Source organism: Clupea harengus, chromosome 20 (genome assembly GCF_900700415.2).
Source record: "Clupea harengus chromosome 20, Ch_v2.0.2, whole genome shotgun sequence".
NCBI lineage: Eukaryota > Metazoa > Chordata > Actinopteri > Clupeiformes > Clupeidae > Clupea > Clupea harengus.
Window position 1 is genome coordinate 5,903,053 of NC_045171.1, and position 25,826 is coordinate 5,928,878.

Genomic DNA, 25,826 nt, shown 5'->3' on the forward strand with positions numbered 1-25,826 from the left:
ACCCCCAATAGTTGAACTCCCTCTTCATGCATTCTCCGAGGACTGCTAACACTCCCCTACCCTCCTCCCGCTCCACCCTTTTGATACGTGACAGCATCGCACTCTCATAGCATTTCAAACAGCGCTCTCTCAGTGGCAAGTGCATGATTGCTGCCTATTCCCCTGGCATCTTTGACAGTTACTCAGATCCCAACAACCAACAGGGAAAAAAAATGGAATGGAAGACAAAAAAAAAGCAACACTTCATTAGCGATGACTGCAACAAACAGGCTCAAATTGGTGAGGAGCTCCTCCTATCTCCGATGGCTCCCCCCCACCTCCTCAAAATGCATCCTTCACGAGAAAAAGCAAAAACAACTCTTTGTTCACTGAGCCTTACCATGTGGCAGAGTTAGCAACTCCCCAAATGTTTGTTTCAATCATTTACATAAAAAAGAGTAAATAGTATCTCTGAAGCCTGGCGGTTCTTTCAAATTGAGCCTATTTAAAGACGGGGGGGGGGACTGATACCATTCCAAAACTACAAATGATCATATTCACTCCAATCAATCCATTTCCCAAAAGACGGGGGGGAAAAAAAAAACATACAAACTAAATAAACAGCAACCATGAATAATAAAGAAAGTGAGATGAATCTAGTGATGGGGCTAATTTCGAAACTCCTTTTATTGCTTTTATCTCTTCGGCTTTCGACATGAAAGCATCCTTGCCACACATATCTGCTCTTCATTTCTTTTCAAGACAGGCAGGCCCATCATTTCTAATTGAATGAGTGCTAATAGGAGAAAAAACAGGCTATGTGCACAGATAGCATGTGGACACTGCATGTATACAGATCTGTTTTATTTCCTACACCACATCCGCTCTGCTTCCTCACTGCCAATGGCCACTACAAAACATTACACAGCAATAACACACGCTCCAACGGCCATATTTTAGCTGAGCATCACCATTGATTATTGATCTTTGTTGTTAGCGAGTTGTGTAATCATGGCCACAGAAAAGACACCAAACCCTCAAGCCATGCTAGGTCGTACACTGTAACATGTCCCATGCCCGATTCTGTTTTTTTTTTTTTGAATTTAGCCAAGAATGTTGAGGGAAGCAGAGATAAGCAGCCCTTATCCTTTTAAAGACGGCCCCGTAATCCGACAGAGGGGAAGCTGCAGATTTAAGGGATTTAGTCTGGATTATTGCTAGTCCTCCAAATTAAACCAAAAGTCAGCTTTCTGCAGTTGCTCATGCAAGCTGTCGCCTGGCGTGGGCCACCACAACAAGGCGACGGGGGTGGGGTGGGGTGAGCCGGGGGTGATATAATTAGAAACTCTCTCTCTCTCTCTCTCTCTCTCTCTCTCTTCTCCTCTTTCACTCTCACTCTCTTTCTCTTATTGTGTTGTCCCAGAGGGGCCCAGGAAGCACCTGAGCGAAAAGGTCTCATCTCTCTCTCTCTCTCTCTCTCTCTCTCTCTCTCTCTCTCTCTCTGGACTCCTAACCCTCCTCAGCTCCCCGGGCGCGGTCGCCTACCCAACTCTCTGCCATTCGGCCCACCTGGCACATGATGGCACTTTTCGGAGCCGTAGGTGAGTGGTAGTGCCACCCCCCCTGCAGTCTCTGAAGTCTCATGGACCAAGTCTGTGGCCCCACATAATCTTTATTAATCCCCACATGACCGAGAGGTATTAAAGTAATTAGACTAACCCTAGCCCATCACAGTCCCCTTGCCCACCTCGTAGGGATTGTGTTTACTTTTACCATGGAAACACAAAAGAATTAAACTGGTAATTAGCTCGTAACCATGCACGCAAATGCCACCTTTGGTTTCACTGGTAAAAGAGGGTGACTTGGTAAATACCATAAACACTAAACCAATGTGTTCACAAGACTGTCCCTTCCAGCTCTGGGAAAAACAAATCTGCAGGCAGTGTTTTTTGGGGCAGTTACAGGAACTGTGGCAGTGGTAAAATATGAAATACCCCCCCCCCCCATAAAGAAAGCCCGCCTGACAACCTGGCGCAAATATAAGGCACTCCAGCCCACCTTCCTATTTCAAGACACATAAAAGCGGAGTGCAATAACAATTACTCACCACCCCAGGGGGAATCCTTTACCCCCCCCCCCCCCCCCCCCCCCAGGCAAACTGTCTCTTTATTTTGTTCTACACAACATGGCCTGGATGTAATAAACAACTAGCCAAGGGAAACCACGTCCCACCCCCTTCTGGCACCTCAACCAATCGAAGCGCAGTGTAGTGGGGCGCGGGGTCCTTAGTGAGTGGGGAGGGTGTGTGTGTGTGTGTGTGTGTGTGTGTGTGTGTGTGTGCGTTGCAGTGTGTGTTTTGCTGTTATTATCCCTGTCAGCTTGCTTTAGGCTAATGACGCTTCAGCTGGCCTATGTGTGATCCAGGGTATCCAGGCATAACCTCGGTGGGTGACCTGGGCCCACACTCCCACACTCCCCCAGGACACATTAAGTACTCATCATCTGAGCTGGGAGAACAGGAGAAGAGAAGCCGCAATATCTACAGTCGTCTCAGGCAGCTCCTCTTTCTCTGTTTCCCTCCCTCTCTTTCCCTCATTCTCTTTCTCTCTCTCTCGCTCTGAGAACAGCTGCCTCAAAAAGGGGAGGAGCGGGGGTAGGGGTGGGGGGTGGGGGGGGTGCAGGGGTGCAGGCAAGACCCCCGCTGTAGCTGCGGCGTTGCAAACGTAACGGCAAACAGAGCACACCGCTTTCATTCATTAACTCGGGCAGTCGTGCGGCGGGATGTCAAGCGCGGGACGTGAGTGGAAAGCCAAGGGCTCTGCCTGTAATGCCCTCCACATACTCTGACAGGCCTTTGCACGTCAACAAAAAAATGCTTTTCTGACCACTTAGGAGGAAAGCTATGTTTCCCTTGTATAAAGAACCCCCCCCCCCCTCACCCATACACACATACCCACACACACACACTCCAACTGGATTTGTTAGATGTCCCTTTGTTGCTCTCGCTGCTGTACCCCACTGCCCAGAGAAGAGGCTTCCTGCCAAAGTCCACCTTGTCCGTGACAGCATCTGTAACCCGCACCCAACCCCCTCTTCTGCTTGTTCAACAGAAAGCCTCTCGCACCGACTGCCAAAAGAAAGCACAAAACAGAGACAGGAGGACCTGCCCAGACGGTCTCTAAGCACTCCCCAGAATAATCCCAATGCAAAGGAGCACCTGAGATGAAGAACTAAAATAAATCAGAGTCAAAATCCTGGGCCCGCCTGTGACTAACCTCAGCATTTTTCAGCGTTCATAAATGCATTTGTTTGCTTTTGTGCTTTGCCTTTTTTTTCACAGACCGAGCAGCCACTGCTTTCATATACCAGAGCACTGCCTAATAGCTTTTTCAAATGCATAAATGATGACACACTCTCCAGTAATTTTGGGAGCTCAGGTATCCATATGGCGGGAGAGAAAAAAACAAAACAAAACAAGATACACAAAAGAAAGATGAGGAGCAACGAAGAGAGAGAGAGAGAGAGGGAGAGAGAGAGAGAGAGAGATATAGAGAGAGAGGGAGATGGTGGTATAGCCTGAAAGACAGACACAGTGATGTAGCCAAGCCTGGGACAAACAAGATGATGAGTCCTCCAAAAAACTGAAGGAGGGTTGTGGGGGAAAGACCGATGGCACACAAGAGAAAGCCAAAGAGTGTGAAGAAGAGAGAGAGTGTGTGAAAAAAGAGAGGAGGACAGGGAGATACAAAGAGGTTGGGGAGAATGAGAAAGGCGGAGAGAGAGGCAGAGTGAGACAAATAGGAGAGAGAGAGAGAGAGAGAGAGAGAGAGAGATTGAGTGGTCATGATGAGCAGAGGCCGACTGAGCAGTGGCTGATGGGTCTATGCGCGGTCATAGCCCATTAGGCCGGGTAGGCGACGCCGCCACAGCTCATTACATGCTCTGCCTCCCGCTCGGCACAGGGACAATGCCCAATCACGGACGCCCGCTGCTTCCCCTGCCCACCACGCCCACCGCTGGCGGCGGCTCTGGTTCCTGTCCGGCACACCCTGCCTGAGCAAATAAATGGTCTCAGGTAAGAGGGCTTTACTGAGAAGGAGAGGAGAGGAGAGGCTGCGCAGGAAAAAGGAGGAGGAAGAGGAGGAGGCTCAACAACAAACCAGAAAACTGAAAGAAAAGACACTTAAGTGCATATCAGCAAGACTTTTTCAGCCCCAGACTGTAGTTTCTGTCTGTATGTGTGTGTGTGTGTGTGTGTGTGCGTGTCTGTGTGCGCGTGTGCGTGTGCGTGTGCGTGTGTGTGTGTGTGTGTGTGTTATGTCTCTTTGTGTGTGTTTGGTTACTACTGTCTCTCTCCCCCCTACTGCTCTTAGACATCAAAGCCTGATCTAAAGGTAATGAGGAAGTACTGAAGTGTAATTAGCTTCATCCATTATTAGTTTCCATACACCCGCGGAGTAGAGGGGTCAGCCAAGCAGCCAAGCCTCATCAAAGTGCCCCTATGCACTCACAAATAGATGCGACGCGAGGACATTTATTCAGAGTTGTGCTTGAAAAAAACTACCTTAGATGGATGAAATCACGACTCTGCTTGTCCCCAGTGAAAAAAAAACTGAGAAGTGAAAGGGATCTTTAAATGAATCTGTGTAGCTTTTTTGTGTAACTAATCAAAAACATGCAAGGGTTGACATTTAATCTATCTGGAACAAAACGCTAACAAACAAAATCCAACTAAGACTCTCGTAAAGGTCAGGTCTGGCAACTGTGTTAAGTTGTTGGCATAGAACAAGTCATTATTGTACTTGTCATACAGTGAGCCATAGCTGTCCCCATCTCCCTCCTTCATTGCTGTGGCTGTGTTACTTTGTCTTTGTAGTGGTCACAAACACTCCAGCTTAAAAAGGAGAGGAGAATAAAATGGAAAATGACAAAAATTTTCTTCATTTCACCAACAATACATTTCCTCTCGTGAAATATAAGCCGGTGTATCACAGAGATAATGTTCCAGAATAATCAGTGATTTAAAGCCATTTAATTGACTTTCTATTTCCTATCCTGTTTTTCTTTCTGCGCCATTTTAATGAACAGAACAGCAAGGTTTTTTGTTGTTCCTGAAGCATCTGATAATGGAAGAGCGTGTAATTTCCCCACAGAGCACTCCTTGGCTGCAAGTCCCCTGCTAGTCCTATCTGCTAACACTCACAAACATATTGTAGGGGTGTAACAGTCTCAAGTCCCACGTGATGCGTTCTGTACAAACACCTCACTATACCCCCCCCCCCCCCCCCCCCCCCTCCCCCCCTCCCGCCCCCCTACTAACCAAAGCTGAGGTACTGATTAAGGTGCTATTCTGCAAAGGACTATGGTCCCTGCGACTTCAACAGGTAATTTTAAAGACAGCTTAAGAATGTGTGTGAGAGAGAATGCATCTCCCTGCTCTCCTGTCGAGATGACAATGAATCTGGACCGTGTTAAAGAATGTAGGGCGACCTTTTGTGTCCTATTAATTTAGCCGCAGGCATTCAGAAAGCTGGCAGCTAAATCTGTGTTAATGAGGACTGAGGTGAACAGAGCGATAGAAAGAAGGGAAAAAAACATCGTTATTCTCCGCGTCGCATGTGCGGTACATATCTTTTATTACATTTTCACCACTTTTCGCATTTCCACCCTGAAAATATCACACATTTGATGTTGCTGTGCTAGTGTGATTTATTTTACATTTTTATTTCCTTCTTTCTCTCCCTCTATATTTCTCTCTGTCTTTCTCTTTGGTGCACTTCATCCCTTCCCAATGCCTTGTTATGATTTAAAAAAAGACTCGACTGACGCCAGCGAAGGGGATTTTCATTAAATGGTAGAGCCAGCAGGAGATTTCTAAGATCCTAACATACTACGCTTATAATCATATCAGAAATGAAGATGAGATTAAGACGGATTTAAGCCTTTCAGAGGAACACATACCCATATTTAGGAGATATGTGGCATGAACCAACATTTAGAAGGGAGTTCTGACCCTTCCAAATATTGAATTACCGTGATGAAAACGCTGCATAGCGCATAATAGCCAACATGTTTGCTTCCTTTTGTTAAGGACAGAATTTCTGTTTTCAATATTCTTTCTACGGCTTCTTTGGCAAAGATGGATCACTGTAATATAGATTTTCTCCACACAGAACACAGCAAGGCTTTAACACACCTTTTGGTAGACATCTGAGTTATTAGTACGACAGAAGAAGGCACATTCCCAATGCTAAACAAGTCCTTTGAGAGAAGCCTGAGTATGTAACAACATACTCCTGCAAGCTCCTGTCATGTGCTATTATTTGCTTAAAATACATCTTAAACAAATCAAGCTGCATTCGACAGGCTCCTCTACTGCTTTGGGAGTTGGTATTTGGTATTCTCATATTCTCATATTCTCATATTCTCTGCCCAAAAGATGTACACAAAGCATACAGTAATTAGGGAATTGCATTTTCTAACACAAAGAATCTTGTTCCCGCTACTGGACATGTCCTGCGGTGATTTTTTGATTACTGATGACCCACACAACCGAGGTACTCATCTCCAGTCCTCTCTAACCCCTCACAAGCTGCACCAAGTGTCTCAAGTCATGTCTCATTGATGAGCGTCCAAAAGAATTGATATTTCCATAAATATTATGATTATCCCGGTTTAGAGTCACAGATCACGTTTCCGACACCCACTCAGGAAGGATACGCACACACTGCAGTGAAGGATACTCCTCCGCTTACATCCTCAGTGACAGCCCTTCTCGGCGGTATGCAAACAAACAATGGAATTTGACAATTTTCGGCGCTTCTAGACCTCTGTACTTTGTCGTGTCGAATTAGCTAAAAGATTTCTTGGGGATTGATGTTTCCGCTCCGACTGCCAGCCCTATTCTCTTTCGGTGGCAGTGCAGAGTTTCATGAGGATCTCGACTGTGTTCATCAGGGTGAGCAAACATTAAAAGGCGCTTCCCCTCCTTTTTTTAAGCCCTTGGTTGTCACAGCCTTGAAGAAAACATTTGTGAACAAATAAATCAGCAAAATTAAGACTCCTTGCAAACATCACAGTATCTCTCTTCTTTTCCTTTCTTTCAACCCATCGAGCTGTCTTACACTCCATCTAGATAGATAGATACATAGATAGATAGAGTATCTATAAATAGAAAGATAAATGTAGACCATCTCCTCTCCCTTCTTTTGTCTTATCCCTCACTTTTTCCCTCTCGTGCACACAGTGGCCCCCCCATCACATCTCATTAGGAGCGGGTCGCGCTGACATGCTTTTGTCAGGCCCTGTCACTCAGCACCATGGTGACACCCCCCATCCGCGGCCTGCCCGCACGCACACGGCTTTGCCGAGGCTTGGTGGAGCCTCAGGGACCTATGGAGCCCTGGCTGAACGTGTTTAGTCATCATGACATATCCACTCCCACCTTATGAAAAAAGTAAGAGAGAGAGAGAGAGAGAGAGAGAGAGAGAGAAAAAAATAAACTCATACAAAGGATAGTACGATGGTTTCCATTCCACAAATCATGAAAAGGATAATGTCTTGGCATTCTGGGCTGTTGTGTAATAACAGAACACCAAGCCTTGAAGAGAGCATTATGTGCCACCTAGCTGCAGAGAAAACCTTGGGAGAGTGGAAGAAAATCCTCCATCACGCCACAGAATAAGAGCACTGCAGTGGCAGTTGAAAGGACACTAAAGACTGTGAAGTAAGGCCACTGCGTCATGGCTTACTGTGGATGCAGCTCTGTGTTCTCTTTGGAAAACAGCACTTGAAAGCAAACAGCCCCCACAATGGCAGCAGGCAACCATAACCTTTTCAGATAACTCTAATACGTATCTGCCGGTGAGACCAATCAGCCCAATTCAGACGGAGCAGGAGATAATATTCTTGACTCAGTCTCCTCTGAAGGGGGGAGACAATGAATGATGTGATGATCTGTCGAACTTGGAGCGAATGAAAAAAAAGGGGAGTGAACTAATTAAACCTTTCAACTTTAGGGTTCGGGTGCTACTATCTTTTTGTGTGTGTGTGTTTTTCTGAGTGTGGGTTGCGAGTGTGTGTGAAAGAATGCGTGTATGTGTTTATGTGTTTGTGGTTTTGTGGTTGTGTGTGTCTGAGTGGGTAGGTGTGAAAGTGCGTATGTGTGAGACAAAATGTGTAAATGTGTGCGTGTATGTGTCTGTGTGTGTGTGTGTGTGTGTGTGTGTGTGTGTGTGTGTGTGTGTGTGTGTGTGTGTGTGTGTGTGTGTGTGTGTGTGTGTGTGTGTGTGTGTGTGTGAGTGTGTGTGTGTGTGTGTCTCTGCGAATGCTTCCCTTTGATTAGCTTCACTCTCCCTTCATGAGATAGGAAGCACCTCTTTATTGAGACTGGTGAAATCGCACTGCCTTCATCAGAGCTGGCGAGCTCAGCAAAGTCTTAGCTCAAAGCCTTTCAGTGAGACGGCATGCTGTGACCTTTACGTTATCTTGTACGGGATTTACGATGATTAATTGGATTAGTCTGATGAAATTTGTGGAAATACAAAAAACATCCTGCCAGCTAATTCAAGTTGAAAGTATCAGCTCTCGAAAAAGATCCATGACCTAGGTGTCAAGCAAAAAGCCATGGCTTGAAGCGCACCAGACATGATCTAACAAGAAAGGGACGCACTAATGATGGGATGAACTCTATCACTACGAGTAAAACAATGTGACCAAAAAAAACAAACATTAATCACCAAATGTGATTGCAATGACACTCAAGAAACAGGAATAGTACTTTGGTCAGGTTGTATAACAACATGGCCAGTATGTAGGACCAGCATGTTATGACTTTAGCCTGGCCTGTGCGAGTTGAATATACAGCAGCCGCATGATGAAGACCAAGCAGAGGCTGAGAGGTTGAGATGTTTATAAGCACAAGCTGTTCTGAAATCAGTGTTATGTGTCATGTTATGAGCTGAACGAGCTCGGGAGGATGTTGGGAGAGAGCCCGAGGCGAAGCCTCCCAGTGTGAGATTATGTCGGGTGTATTAGCAATCTACAACGCACTGCCTTATTTCGATAATAAAACCCTACTGATGTCTTGCAAATGAGATTCCAACACAAAAATAAATTACGTTTAAATTTACCAACAAATACATACAGTATATTCTGAAGACCTTGGGAAGATTGCATTGCAAAAAGAAATAAAAAAATTTAAAACCTAGGTAGAAAATGAAGTTCTACCATATCAAAGTATACACAGTTGTCAAATGATAATAGTGTGATTCCTGGGGCCTGTTTTTAGGCAGTTGAGCCATCAGAACTGCAGGAGTGCTTCAAATAATATGGCATGAAACTCTGCTAAATCCTCCAAAAGGCTTTCTCACAATACGAGACCATGGAGTACAAAGTAATATGAGAACTCCATTCTCGCTCTCCCTCTTTGTGTTTAATCCGATCCATTTAACACCATAATGAAACCCGCTAAGATGGATCAGCACTACTCTCTCCCATAAGGTTAATTTTAGGCCGATCGATATCATAAGGAAATATATTTCTGCAGTTGGTATCAAATGTGCCCTGAACCACAGCACATTACAAATTCACAAACATAGCCCACGGCTCTTTGCTACTATATAATTATGATATAATTGTCTCTTCCACTTACTGATCTATTTACTGCCATTCTTCTGACCTGATTTGACAAGAGGAGGGGAAAAAAAACACGTGTGTTTCTATATGTGTTTCTTATTTCAGTTCTGACCTTCTTTTTTTCCTACTCTGAAATCATGGACAGGTTGACCACACAAATAGAATGGCAATAGAGGGGGAGGGAGGGATGGAGGGAGGGTGCATATGGGTGGGGGGGGGGGGGGAGATTCCTCTGGGGACAGCCTGTTTCAAGATGTCTCCCGAGAGGGGAGTCTGTAAACAATGCACTAGCCACGAACCCCAGAGATTTATACGACTGTTATCTTGGTCCTCTGTTCTCCTCCAACACAAACCTCTCTCCACCCTCTACACACTACTGTACATATCCACGCCTCTCAGCCCTGGCGAAAGGGGCTCTAATTGCTGCCGCTCCTGACCCCACTTCTCGCCGTGTTTGTGGGAGTTATTGGCAGATCAAACACAAGGGGTGGGGGCCCTGATTTGACAAGAGGAGGAAAAAAAGGATTAAGCCCTTTTAACAAGGCCTTAGAGTGAAGTGTGTAATGCTCCATGAAGGAGCAGAGACACGCACACACACACACACACACACACACACACACACACACACACACACACACACACACACACACACACACACACACACACACACACACACACACACACCCCTCCCCAACACAGAGGTGCTTTTCTTTCTTACATGAATACACTCCTTCCAACATCTAAACCAATAGAAAACCCCTAAAACTTGAGTAGGGGAAGACGCAAAGCAGCATCGCCCTGTTGCGATGTTTGAATTGAATTGAATTCCGGGCGTGGGCCTCAAGGCTAGGCCAGATATATTTGGGGACAGAGATGTGCCGTTAATCACCCCAGCGCACCAGCCGGTGAGTCCTGGCCCAGACCTCTGGGAAGGCCCTGACTTGTGGAGTCAAGTGCTTTCAAGCCCGGGCTTGCTCAACCTGTGACAGAGTTATTAACGGTCATTTCACAGCCACCATGTTTGTTTGTGCGCCGTATAAATGGGTGTGTAATTACTCAGACAACATACTCTTAAACAACAATACTGGAAAATAAAACGGTTATGTAGTTGGGGGGTTTTCTTTTTGGTAAATAAATGAATGTCACGGAGGAGAGAGAAAAAAATCAGGGATGTTTTCTCTTTCCTCAATAGGACACTTCCACACATACACACACACACACACACACACACACACACACAAATGAACTTGATTGCCTTAAGCATCTCATCTGTGCGCCCTGAGAACACATAAAGGGCTGTGGTCAAAGAGATGTGTCGATGTTGTGCCGAGTGCCGCCTACGATGAGGACTGCATGCAAATCACCGTTTTTATCAAGGCAATCAGAAAACGTGCAGAAGGAAAAGGAAAACAACCAGGGACCAGACACCTGGAACAAAAGCGCTCATTGGGCTTTAACACGCGCCAATCACACTCCTAAGCTTTGCATTTGGGATGATCCGAATCAATTAGCGGCCTTGTTTGCCCCAACAACCCCCCAATCCCCCCCTCTCTCCTTGTTTCCATTTGAGCTCAAATAGCCCCTTTAATCCTGCAGCAGAGGTGAAGTCACAGCGCTAGGCTACAGAATTGGTGCACTGCAACACTGCTTTCCCTTTCACCGCCATAAAAAAAAAGGAAAGAAGAAAAGAAAAGAGAGAGATGCAGTCTTTTAATCACCGGAGAGCACGGGGTAGAGCGTGTTCAATTCACACATGTAAGTAAAGCCACTGACCATTAAATGGCCTCACCCTTGTCACAGGCCCTATAAATCCACAAAACCCCAACTCACTGCCGTGGATGCTCTAGCTCAGCCTCTAGGCAACCTCAATTTATCAACACCTCTTTAAGTGTATCTCATCGATTCCTGTGATCTATACGAGCCCGGGAAGATATTGGATTAGCCAATCAATGAATCAATACATTTCTTAGGTTACCCCCACCCACCCACCCCCTCACCCCCTCCAATTCCGTTCGCAGCTCTTAGTCTTATTCTCCGAGTAAATAATGGAAATTCAAGTCGTTTTGTCAATGGGCGTGATTTTGGTCGCTCTTTGTTTTTTTAATGCACTCCACATTGCCTCCAAGCAAAGGATCAACTGAACTAGGCCAAGGATTCTGTTAAGTCAGTCCATAAAGTGAAATAAATCTATAGGCGTTAACTTCATCTGTAATGGCGTTTCTGAAACGCCCTTCTCCCTGGCTCAGCGATCCAACACCCATGTGACTAAGCACCCTGCTGTCGGCCTCGCATCACAGCCCACTCAACACAGGCTGGAGCGTCTTCGCCCCGGCTGCATCGGGGAGAACTGACACGAACCGAGAGTTTAATTCACTTGCTGGGCCTTTAAAGCAATAATTTTCCTTAATGCTTGGACCTGAAAAGGCATGTGGTGAGGCTGATTAGCTGGGTCAATGCATTTGGCAGAGGCCCAGGTTTCACCTCATTTTCTGCAAATGGCTCTGCAGATGACAAACAAAGCAAAAAACAAACAAAAAAAACAAACAGAAAAGCGACCAAAACAGAGGTGGTCTAAACAGACTGTTTGGTCAAGGCTTGTTTTTTTGGCTTAATCACTCTCAAAGGGAATCCGTTATGGAACTACAAGCCCCTTGACTCAATTTTTTCGAACAAAGCACCCATAACCCATTTATATCAAATATTGATGTCAACAGCCATGTTGTTTCAAGCCCGCTGCCAGAGATTATGTCAATACGGGCCAGTGTGATGTGCATGTACATTTCAGCACTAGACAGGAACAAAGACAACCTCCTTGACCAGAGTCAATAAACTGATGCAAATCGTTGTGTCAGGCTATCAACAGCAATAACATGGCAAAACCTTGCCCCCCCCCCCCCTTGTACCACCGCCCACCCTCCACCCACAGGCCACCCACCCGCAGACAAGAGCTACTCAGGCTGTTAGGATGGAGTGAGTCTCACCTCTGGCAGTGGCATGCCGTTGATGATGAGGTCAGGCTGCTGCGGGCCCTGGCCAGTGAAGGTGTGGTGATAGCCGTGGTTGGGCGCGGTATTGCGCGAGTTCTGGTTCTCCACGTTGAGGAAGGTGCTCTCCGAGCGCCTGCACCCCAGGGGCAGGGTCTGCTGGTGGTAGTCGAAGTAGTTGAGCGGGGAGGTGAGAGACGAGCAACTCACCACGTTCATCTTGTCCGTTTCCTCCACGTCCCGCGGCACCAGGCGGATGTCGTTCTTGCTCAGCTTTTTCTTCTTGCTGGACTTCTTCTGGTTGCCGTAGGAGTACTCCGCCACCCTGTGCAGGTAGAAGAAACTGAACAGACTCAATAAAGCAGTGATCTGCTTTCCACACCGCACAGCCCCACGGCCACATAGGAAACCTGGTCACGGAAGGCGCCAGACCAGCGGCGGGTGGCGTGCGGGACCTAGAGCTCATTGGTGCCGCTCGGGCGAGGCCTCGAGGCGAGCGACGTCCGGCCACCAATAGAGCGGCCATGCTTCATTTGTTCATATTTCCATGCCGGCCAAGTAAACATGTCACAAAACAGGCGCTCACAATGCAAACATGACAAACCACAGCGGCACAAACGGATACACGATACTGTCTGTAACACCTGTGTGAGCTCAGGCGTTACAAAGTGGCACGACTTTCACCTATTGTTTTTGCGTGTGTGTGTGTGTGTGTGTGTGTGTGTGTGTGTGTACTCCTTCATTATTACCTAACCACACTGATGGCAGAGCTAGGAAAATATGATTTATTTTGAGAGGCTCTGTGTGTGTTTTAACTCAAGCTGCGACTATTTTATTACAATCAGCCCAAATGATGAACACGGAGAGTCTTTATCACAGGATGTCTCAGCTGGAGAAGGCTTTCTCTTTATCCCTGCTGGAGGCTGTTTTGAACCGCACCAGCCCCATACAATGACACTGTTCTCAACCTAGGTCTCTGCTGTTTCTATCCACAATGCAACACTACTCTCCTACATGTTCCTATAGACAGACTGCATTTCAACATTTCTCCTTCTCTCTCTCTCTCTCTCTCTCTTTCTCTCTCTCTCTCTCTCTCTCTCTCTCTTGTGCTTTGAACTGTCCTTTTTCATTTAGATGCTGTCTCTGTCTACACATTCATCTTCCTTTCTAGCACAGAGAAATGATAACGGTGCAGAACCTTATCTTTTTGTCGGCATCTCAAAACAGTTTTCCTCTCCCTTGATTTTAAGCTGGTGGAAGAGAGGCACAGACAGACAGCCAGGCTTTCTTAATAACAATAAGAAAAGAGCATCACTCTTCTTTTGTGCTTGGCTGCTTGCACAGAAGATGCTTGCAAGAGAGTCTTTACAAGAACTGAGTGAACAATAAATTGCAAATAAGCAACTGCAAGCTCTTAGCTTTAAGGTGGTTGCTGACAAAAAGCAATACATGTCTATTACAATCTAAATTCTTGGCACAGACGCCATTTTGGCAAATACGCAAGAACTGTTGTTGTTACACAACATTTTCATATAGCACAGTATATGCATTATTAGGAGTTGACTATACATGTATCCATATATTTTTAAGATATTGTAGCATTAGCCTTGTATAATCATTGTAGAAATTCAGAGATTCTAGTGTGCTATATAAATCTGACTGATCCAACAACAGCATGCATATCCACAAAAGCAGTTTGGCAAACTACCATGGGCTAATATAGCTTATTACCTCCATCACTATTGCTAACGGCAACAATAAAAACAAGGTTGTTTTTGGAGCAGTGCCAAGGAACATATCGTGCGCCATCATTACAATCAGTTAATCTGCATGACCCCAGATCTGTGAGTTTTGGAGAATTGGCACACTAAACATACCTAAATCCAATACTTGGAACGAACATCCTGTACAGCTATTTATTTCTTATTTGTGTGTTCTCCAGCAGTATCACCCGAAGGTCTCTCCCATTTCAAAACCTGACACATCCTGTTTACACCAGTCCCTGTGCAATAATCTGAGCGAGCTAGAGAACCTATCTCGAGTACACAGCCATTCGAATTTCATTTAAAGAGATATGAGATCCAAGACTTGTCAGTGAATCTCCGGACGGCGACATGCAATCTGAAATAAACTGACCTTCCCATAACTCTCCACAGTAATACCCATGTCTGTAAGGTAAGACTCACACACACTACTCTTTATCACTCTCTGACCAAAGATGTCCCCTCGATTGATAACTGATTGACTCATGGGGCCTGAAACAGTGAATCTGCAAGTGTGGGAGTACACTGCGCACACACACACACACACACACACACACACCATCTCTGCTAAGATGGCCCGCTACACTGAGGTGTCACACAACTGGAATATCAACAAAAATTATGTTCAGTGTAAAATATGGTAATGACTTCAGGTTAAATTTGCAAAAAGCAATTTATATGTAAATGCTGAGTGGCAACGTAGTGGAGGGAAATCATCTTAGGAGCCTATGTTACAGATCGATAAAGGCAAGTATTTTATTATGCCGAGATTGTAAATAAATAAATGTGATGGATCTTCCTAAATGCTAGAGTCTATCTGCTCCTCAACAAATGGGTGTGGAATATGAACAACAGTTCATCATATATGAGGAAAGCGTAAAGATGATCTTGTCAATCAGCACAACATTTTTATCATTCGGTTTTTTTTTACAGCCAGCTGAGGCCTCCACCCATTGTCAAGTTAACATATAGGCCATGCTTCATGATGTCATGTCAAAGCTAGAGAAGCCTCGAGAACATGCAGAAAATGACAAGAAATTAGTATCGGACGTAGTCCAAGTACTGAAATAACCAGAAGACTGCTGACTGACAAAGAGTAATTGAGAAATAGCTTTAGGAGATGGCTGTTTCGTAGAAGGCATACGATCAATATTAACTAATTTTCTAAATCTGCATCATGTATTCACAGCAATTGAAAGCCCTGAAGGGAACTTCAGCCTTTAAAGTATAATTACATGTATAAGAAGAGAGATTTACTTTGTGGATGGTCCTAGGAAGTGTGTAATAATGGTAATTATTGAATTGCCTTACAGGTAATTGTAGTCTAGTCAGTGGGATGCTGACTAATCAGAGATGTTTTAAATTATCACTAACACCGCTTAAGGTTATATTTAAGATGTTAACATAAATCTTATATCAAATAGCTATAGATATACCAACAGACATACACACATACCTGGTTGTACACACACACACACATATATGCATGTATGTATGTATGTATGTATGTATGTATGTATTATAATGTATGTATGTATGTACACACACAGAGTAAATAATTGATGCAAATTATTATGGAATTGCTACGCTGAGCAGAAATGTAATGCTGTCACCCACGGTTGTGCAGCAAGTTATGGCGATGTCTCTGTCTAATATGCGTAGCCTACATGTTGAACAAATTTGAGCTGCACTTATACTTTGGTTCATAAATCTCGTTGACAAAAATCCTTCCTAGAGCAATTGTTACGAAGTCACATCTCACAGTCATTTGCTTTTCCTCAACGGGCCTTGGCCCTGCAGCATGCACACAACACAGAAGCACTGAAAGCCACACACAGCACCTACAGACACATTGCGGGCGATATGGCGATACTCATGCACCAGGTATTGTATTTGTACACAACCAGCGAGCTTGATGACTGTTTCAATATCATGAACATAACACACACAAAACGACATGATTAATAAAGATGTAAAATGATTAAATAATTGGTTAGGTACCTGCAGTTGTATGTTCGGATCTCCTTATTGTCCCTTTTGCACTTGACTGCCACAAATATCATGGTAACAAACAGGATGGCAGCAATGGAACCCAGCGCGATGATGAAGATCAGGGAGAGGTTGACCGGCCCAATAGACTCCTGTGCGTTCAGGTCTGGGGAGACGTAGATTACGATGTATGCAGACGCGGACAGAGACGGCTTTCCGTGGTCGTGTGTCATCACGGTGATCTCGTAGGTCGTCTTGGTTTTCTCAAAAAAAGTCGTCGTAGTCCTAATCTCCCCGTTCATCTCATCTATTTCAAAATAAGGCCTGTCTCCCTCAGTTACGGAGTAAGTCAGTCTCCCGTTTTCACCCTCGTCGTAGTCGTCGGCTTTCACCTGGGTGACCAGGTAGCCCACTCCCGCGTTTCTGGGGATGGACACCTCGGCGGTGCCGTTCACCAGACGGGGAGACGTAATGAACGGTATATTGTCATTGACATCTATCACGACGATTTTGACTGTGGAAGTGCTGCTTAGAGATGGCTGGCCCTGGTCTTTGGCCATGATGTTGAATTCAAAAGACCTAGTCATTTCGTGGTCAAAAGATCTCTGTGCGTAAATCTCCCCTGAGTTGGGACCTACTTGGACATACGAAGAGATGGACATGTCCAGCACATTCTTCTCTACTATGGAGTAAGTCACAGAGCCGTTTAAACCCATGTCAGGATCTTTTGCTGTCACTGTGAATAAATGTTTACCAGGGGTGTTGTTCTCCATAACCATGGTCTGGTAATGTGGTTTGGTGAAGTGGGGAGGATTGTCATTCTCATCCTTAATTTTGACGGCAAATGATTTAGTCGTTTTCAGAGAAGGGTTACCACTATCCTCAGCTTGAATAGTCAGGTTGTACCTATCCCTTTCCTCCCTGTCCAGTTTGCCAGCAACAAGGATGGTTGAAAAGGTCTCGTACTCTTGGAGTCTGAAAGGCACACTACCTAGAAGCTTGCATTTGACTTTTCCGTTCAAACCAGAGTCCTTATCCAAAACCCTGACTAAAGCAATAACGTACTCGGGTCCCGCATTTTCACTCACCTCCTCTATCTCACTACTCACTGGTAAGAGGTTGATCACTGGCACGTTATCGTTTGCGTCCAGGACCTCTACGTTCACTTTACAGTGGGCAGGAATAGAATTCGGGCCTAAATCTTTGGCTTGAACGTCAATTTCATAAACCGTCGTAGTTTCGTAGTCCAAAGGTCCATTGACGGTGATGACACCCGTTTTAGTGTCAATTTTAAAAGCTTCTCGTGTTTTGTCACTGACGTAGCTATTAAATGAATACCTAACCTCGCCGTTTGTGCCTTCGTCTGGATCTGTTGCGTTCAGATCAATAACTAAGGTGTTGATGGGAGAGTTTTCCATCACTTTCACTGAATACACTGGCTGATCAAAAACTGGGTTGTTGTCATTGGAATCTATTACTTTTATGTTTAGTTTCACCCTGCCAGACTTTGGAGGATCTCCCCCGTCCTCTGCAGTAATGGTATAATCATACCTAGACTGAACCTCTCTGTCTAAAGGCTTTTCAACAACGAGCTCTGCAAACTTAGAACCGTCTCCCCTGGTCTTAATCTCGAGACCGAACAGCTCATTCGGGGTGATGGTATAGGTTTGAACTCCATAGCTCCCCGAATCCGGATCACTTGCCCCCTCTAGGGGAAATCTGGTCCCCGGGTCGGCGTTCTCGGAGATTTCTATATCAATGTGGTCTGTTGGAAATCTTGGCGCGTTGTCGTTCAGGTCCTCCATTTCGATTTTGATCACACATATAACCATGGTGTTTGACATGAGTTCCAACGTTACAACGCATTTTGGGTTATGACGGCAAACCACGTCCCGGTCGATTTTCTGCTTGGTTTTTAGAACCCCCATATTGTCGATTTCCACCCATCTCGGCTCGGAGCTGGAGATAATGCGGAAGGAAACGGACTGATTTGCACCTGCTAACTTAGTGTCGATGAATTCTTGGGTTATGTTGGCTATTTTCGTGTATGCTGGCTGCTCCTCTTTCACATAGTATGTCCGGGTGAACAGAGCGTCTGCACCAGTCCAGCAAAACAGTAAAAACACGAAAATGTGTATAAATTCCATCTCCTTGAAGTGTATCGGACCTGTTGATGTTTTTCTTCTTTTCATCACATGCATCTCATTAACCGATTCGTTTTATCTGCGCATGTTATTATAGTACTCCAAATATTTCAGTATGTCCACACGTAAAAGTTACCGAGAAAAAACGTTAATATTGAAAATAAAAAAAGGCTCGCAACTGGTGCTGGATTAATTTGATGTACGCCGTGTGCATTGTTTTGACAGAGTCCCGTTCACTATTTGTCAAACAGAGCAAACATATTTTCAGTTTTCTATTGGAAAAGTCTGGTAACAGAAAATAAGAACTCATACATTCTGCATGGGTGCGGGAAAACTGGAGGGCTACTCATCAAATCTGCGCAGTTCACATCAGGAGACAACTGCTAGCTAGGAATGATGTTGTAGAACCGACCATTTTGAAGCAGTAACAAAAATCCTTTAAACGTTGAAATGTCTCAATCAGCACGTTCCGTTGCACAGGTCCACGTCAATACAAAATAAAAGAAGAATACAATGTTGTGCTAATAATGTTCCTCGGTGGTTTAGCTCAACACCATGTTTCCAGTTGCATGTACATGCATATTAATGAAATAGGTACGGAGCCCCATGTATTCTCAAATAATGCTCAAGTAAGGATATAATCTCAGGTTGCAATTCCATGAAAGCACATATCCTCCGTGAAGACAGAGAATCCACAAGGAGAAAATCTTGAGAGAAAATCAAGGCATTCAGCACTGGTCACAAAAATACTACACGCCGTGGTCCGTTTTTCTTGTCCCCTTCATGAAGGCGTCTTAATGTCAGTAGTCAAGTCCACATTTCCATTATTTCCGATTCGCTGGGAAAGGTGGTCTCTTTCTTTTTCTACTGTCTCTAATAAAAGTCTTGAAGATTCCTGGGTGTAAATTAATTTCTCCAGATCAATCAGAAATACTTTGACATGAACACGACTGGGTCCGATGTTGATGAAAAATATAAAAGACAACAAATAAACCACGAAAATGTAAACCACTTTCGTTCGTAATGCTAAACCACGACGGAGTTAATTTGGGTTTTGCAATAGTATGATAGAAGATACTTCATAGATATCCAGCCTGTGGATGATGCGACTACGCAACTCTCAGCGCGGCTTTTGGTTGATGCTCAACTAGCATCTTCAGTGAGCACTGTCGACTGCACAGTGCAGCGCCGGGCGCTCGGTCTCAAGACCCGCAAAGCCTTCGACCAATCAGAGGAAGACCCGCAAACCCCTCAGCGAATCAAAGCTAAAATTGGTCGGTTGAGTATCAGAACCTCCAAACTACACGGCCAATCAGAGGACGATTTCCAAACCCCTCAGCCAACAACAATCGGCGCTGGTAGGTTGGCTTTACTGGTGGGTGGGGCATATATCAACTGTGAAACTCGGCCAACTAGCCTGTACTTCTGCAGCCAAGATCTGCCACACTAAGTCATCCATTCAAGGAATGCACAGGCTGCTCCACGCGTCTCGTAGGCATACGAGATATGTCTTCCTCTTTACGGAATTTTGTTGGTGGTGCATCAGTAACACAATATTGGTTGTAGCCTATTAACGACTGATGTAAAACTTACCCTTTTTTATTTTCATCTACCTTAAAACTGACCGAAGGTAGTCTTGAGGCGAGAGGAGGAGAGAGAAGGGAGGGAGACAGAAATAACGGTACTATGATTGGACGGGTGGTCAATCAGTGAATGTTTCGTACTTGCACTGGCATGGCGCATTGGATAACAGATTATTCATACCATTGAAACTACATGGAAATGGTAAAACACGGTGAATCCACACATAACAGAAAACCACTACTGCCGTATTAAGGTGTAGGCTACTCTCTCTTATTTGAAACGAGCATAACTGACTGCACATTCATGCCTGCCAACTATGTAGCGTAACCTACTGTACACTCAATTCTACCACACATAACCATTCAAGAATGCTTCACACGTGTTGCTTGTAACGCCATTGACAGGATCATTAAGATGAATCATACACCAGGTCATTCCGAAAATGCTAGCATATCTCGCTGTCACATTTACGTGTGCGACTGGTGTGTCACTACCTACTCATTGCACTACAGTATTCCATTCTCACGAACGACAGTAGGCTACCCAATGCAGCTGTAACGTTAACTGTGTCAGTAGTTGCAATGACTTTTTATACTGGTCCATTTTTATTAATTGTTGCTCTCAACGATGACCGTGGATAATATAGGCAGAGCAATTTTCGACATAAATAAAGGCGCACAGTAATAGTCTACGGTTACAGACATGTATATCTGCCATAGAGTAAGTTAATTAACGATATTCTTCGCTCTCTCTATCATCAGTAGACTACATAGTAACATCTGAAATTGTACATGTATGTACTTTTCTGTAATCGTATGTGCTGTCCGATCTGATTTATCTGACCGAAGAAAATAAGTTTTAAAGATGAGGCACTAAATGACTGGACTACAACAAAGGAAACCTTTGTGAACCGTGAATCTCTCTCGCTCCCTGTCTGCCGCACTCTCTTCTTTGCTCTTCGCACTGATTTGGTTCAGACCACAAACGCAAGATCATGTCTTGGCTGAAGTAGGTTCTGAGTCACAAGGGTGACACCTAGCGTCCTCTTTTCGTTTTCTTCCCATCTCCGCAACAGTTGGTATTTGTGTTCTACATACAGGCATGTTGTGTTGTAGGCCTACGTAAATAAATAGGACTGAATGTTTGTTGGGATATTTCATGTCATTTATGAAGTAATAGACATTCGGGATTCATTTCTATTTTGCATTTGCATTACAGTTCCTTATATTTCATGACCTGGTTAGTCAATATCCAGTCTTTAAGAAATCATTGAAAAAAAGACCTGGTGCATATTCTGAAGTTTTGAGAACACGGTAAAGAGACAACGTGCCCTTTGTTGTATCACACTGATATGTTTACAGTGAAACTCAAAATGTGATATTTGCATACTCGTTTAGACTCACTTTTACAGCTCATTGATACGTTTATAGAGCTACACTATGCAATACCTGATATCTAGAGTTAAAATGATCCTCTCCAGCCCTTCCACCCATTTCTCTTCAGTCACTAACTGTGCTTTTCCAAGCTTTTGATTGGTTCAAGGCAGAGGTTCACTAAGACAGATACTGTATGTAGGAAAACTAGGTTGTTCAGTGACCCTGACTTATGCAAATGTCTGGGAAAACATATTGACATAAATATATATATATATATATTTGAACAAGCAATGTTTTGTATGAACATATATAAAAAAAGCCCTTTTTTCACAACCCCGTTCTCTGAACTAAATGCTCAGTGGCCTGAACCCATTTGTTCAATCGATCACTCTCTTGGCCAAACCATAAACAATTTTCACCTAGTTAGATACAATTTGAAGATCTCTTTCACTCTTCTTGCAAAACTCTAAACACATTCTCACTCACTAAAACACATTTCGCACTGTGATGCACAGTTGTGATGCATAATGGTGATCACAGGTTAACCGCACAATTACAGCACGGATGTCATAGCTTACACACGACGAGTCAAAATTGTTCACACTTGTTGCTAATGATGTCATGAAACCAATATGACCCAGTTCAGAGTGCACAATCTGAGAGGCAGAGGAAGAATAGGATGAGGAGGACAAGGAGGAGGATGAGGAAGAGCAAGACCAAGATTTCAAATGAAATTCAAGCAACTGTGATAGAACATGTTCTTGTTCATGGAATAAGAATGAAGGAAGCAGGACACAAGAGTACAACCCAATCTCAGCAGATTCTCTGAGGCTGTCATAATCAGGAGATTACGAAAGACAGGATGAAAAGTCCATCATTGTTTTTACAGCATGTATATTTTTCTAACTGCTTGTTCCCTTTTTGTTAAATTAAAATGTCGCCACGTTAGAGTGGAAGGACTCCTATGTTTCCCCAACAGTAAGAGGCTCTCATAGTCAACACAGTCCTTCAAAACAATGCCATAGACTGAACCAGTCTAAAGTGCAAAGTGTAAAGACCCCATGAACACAGTTTTGTGGATGAAGCTGGGTTCGATCTGAAGAAGAGGAGAAGGAGAGGCCAACGGGCCATTGTCGAAGTCCCTGACCAGCGTGGTGACAATGTGACACTTTGTGCAACCATAAGTATTGGTGGGCTTCTCCACCACCACGCCACCTTGAGGCCGTATGACACCCAACATCTATTTACATTTCTGCGTGGTGTTCGGGATGTCTTTTTTGGGCATGAGCAGCAAGATCACGAGCAGGCACAGCATCCTGTCTATATTGTGGTTTGGGACAACGTCACACAGTTTCACCACGGTGTCCTGATACAGGAGAGGCTCAACATCAACCAGCCCTCTACCCAGTGAGTAGAGTGTTTTTCTCTGCCTGGCAGTGGAAGGCGTATGGCTGAAAAACCTTACACCATGGCATGGCAAATCTCCTACAGGCCATGGAATTGGCCTGTGGTGACAGGTGTGGAGTCTTGCCAAGGCACCGGCACACACCAGATGGTTTGTCCCCCATTGCCTGGCATGAGAGAATGCTGCCTGTGATGTAGATGAAGTCCTCTGGCCTGACCCAGTACAAAGACATGACGCTGGGGCTGAATGAGCCACTGGTTGACTTTGCGGTTATGTTTACCCTGTACTGCTTTTACAGGTTTTTTTTAACTGCTTATACACACATTTTTCTACATGTCACACGTTTTTTTTAAACCTGTCACTTAAAGTGCAAATCCCCACACCAAATCTGCAGAACTATAAGCTAATTCTCAGCATTTAACTTAGTTTTTTAATTTAATAAAAAAAACGTTTTGCACAACATTACACAGAACAATCAGACATTGAACGCTTGTGTGCCTTTTTAAGGCACTGCCCGTCAAAATGCACCACATCTACACCGGTGACAAAGGAGGACATTGGTTGTCATGCCGATGTGTTGCTGTGACAAGACCCAAGGAGGAGGCTGGGTACGTGCAGTTTGTGTGTGCAGTTTTGTGAATTGTGTGTAGTGTTTTGAAAACATGACACCAAGTTTCAGAAAATGTGTAAGCCGTTGTAAAGAAAACTTTATTTACATCTGGTAGTACTATATTTTTTTCTTTATGCAAGTGTGGATGTTTACATTCATTCAGTGCAGGACTTACAGTATGCAATATCTAAATTGTGGTACTAGGTTGTGAATATTTAGCTATACTGTGTATAATATATACAATAAAAAAGAACTGTGGGAGCTATATACCCTGAAAACTGTTTTTTTTTTTATGTAGTATGAAATGAATGCACAGTAGCATTTATATTTTGACTGGCTTTGTGTACGATCTATAAACATTGTTAGATTTTGAGCACAGATAAAACTCGAGGCAATTGTTTGATTTTGCAAGAAGAGTCAGAAGTTTTGTGAATGTAGTTTGAAAATTTGGTTTTGTTTTTATAGATTTGAGAAAAGGCAGATAGTTTCAAGAAATGTAAAAAAAAAAAGTACAAAAAACTATATAATAGCATAAAAAAATCCACTAGTAAATATAAATATTTGCATTGCTTTATAGGCTCTTTTCTTCATATTTCAGATATCTTCAATTTCTGGCATGTTACTGGCTTTATAAATGCCACATAGGCTTTTCTATTAAACTGACAGATATTTCATTGCCTCACAAAATGTAAAGAGTACCTCAAGTAAAGAACTAGTACAACCTTTTTTAGTTTTTCTACAAATAATCAAATGACATGCTACTTTCAACAAATAGCCCACACAATCCCCTCAAAATTGGCCTGTAGACCTGACACAGTGATACTGTGCAATTTGTTCTGCGATGGCAGAGCAGGAGGGTTTTGATCTTGCAGTAGTAAGTGGTGCATATGAATGGGGTTTTAATCTACCTTCGCTCGGCTCATCTTAACAGAATGACCATCAAAGGCAGAAGTGCACTCACTCGCCGTGGTATGTAGGGACCGGATGAAATGGAGTCTGCGACAGAAGAGTAAAGCAGAGACGCAATTCAGATAATAATAATAAAAGGACATCGCAGAGACACTCGGAAGCTCTCGGAGTTTCCATTTTGACACCGAAAAAAGAAATGTCAAAAAAAGAAGCGATAATCACAGACGGTCATCAGAGATGAGAACGTGAGAGTTTATTTGAAAGGTTTCACTTTTTTTTCGGAGAAAATCAGCTGAAATTGTGTTGGAGGCAGATCGTTATTTATCTCTTTATTTCCTTAACTTCTAAAGGTCCATCGAATCTGATTGCTGCACTCTTGCCCTCCTCGGTTGCCTTCCATCTTATCTGGTGACACAGATTTGTGTGAATTGCAAAGCAAAGCATCTCCATGGTGCCTTGAGCAGCAGCAGCAGAAGAGGCCAAAGAGAGTAGTACTTTGTGCAAAGGGAGCCTCTCAATCTTTCTCCTTTTGAACTTTTTCTCTCCTCATATTGCTCCAAGCCTTGAGCCAACACCGTACAGAGTACACAGAGAATTACTGATTTTTTTTCTCCTTTTTTTCTTTCTCTCTGCCAAGGCACTGCTCCGCTCTGCTTCTGTAGAATGTCCCTGCTGCTCCAAATGAAAGGAATATCTGAGCTGCTCTGACGGGTTGTGGCATTATTGCCTTCGCTGTGTTGCTCAGGCACAACCGAGTCTCCTTCACAGATGCAGGCGCAAGAACAAGAGGGAGGAAGGGCAGGAAATCAAAGAGAGAAATCGAGAGGGAAAGAAAGTCAGAGAAAGTCAGAGAAAGACAGAGAGAAAGATAGAGAGAGAGAGAGAGAGAGAGAGAGAGAAAGAAAGTCAGAGAAAGTCAGAGAAAGACAGAGAGAAAGAGAGAGAGAGAGGGAGAGAGAGAGAGAGAGGGAGGGAGAGAGAGGGAGGGAGAGAGAGGGGTGGCTTTTAATCATGTCAATCAAAGACCCTTTCCTTGCCTAGCGGTGTTCTGCCTTCTTGTCCCACTGCAGGCTGAGTAGTCTCCTGTAGCAGTTTGTGTTTGTTTTGGTTCCTTCATCCCTGTTCGCTGCTCACAGCAGCAGGTGTTCCTCCAACACCCCGAGTTCCTGCTCCCTCCAGGGGCGCCGGGTTAGGGGGCTCACAGCGAGCGGGTGGAGAAAGTGGGTTTGCTGCTCCAAACATATACCTTCTGTTTGTGTGACCGAAAAAAATATCAACATGGCATCTGGCAACAAATGAAATTTGCAGGAAAGTGACTGGGTTTGGCATTTCAAGTTTTGGCCGTGTGGTCGGACGACCTTATGGCAGCCTCTGTACGGTCACAGTACGTTTCAAGAAATCGATCCCCTTCAACTACCATAACTGGAGGCAGAAAGCGTGAGCGGCC

The 25,826-nt window shown here is 44.3% G+C and overlaps 1 protein-coding gene across 4 annotated transcripts in view; it reads right to left on the minus strand.

Moving 5' to 3' along the window:
- pcdh19 (protocadherin 19) overlaps positions 1-19,682 on the minus strand; it is a 54,983-nt gene extending 35,301 nt beyond the window's left edge. The window contains exons 1-2 of one of the 4 annotated variants that reach the window (XM_031587023.2): positions 16,364-19,682; positions 12,810-12,924 (exon numbers count right to left, since the gene is read on the minus strand). In XM_031587023.2, coding sequence (XP_031442883.1) covers positions 12,810-12,924; positions 16,364-18,552 — 2,304 coding nt within the window. In that variant the 5' untranslated portion in view covers positions 18,553-19,682. Of the gene's footprint in view, positions 1-12,596; positions 12,943-16,363 lie in introns of all 4 variants that reach the window. The other 3 variants (XM_012840681.3, XM_031587022.2, XM_031587021.2) reach the window with 3 other exon arrangements.
- Positions 19,683-25,826: the final 6,144 nt, after the last annotated feature.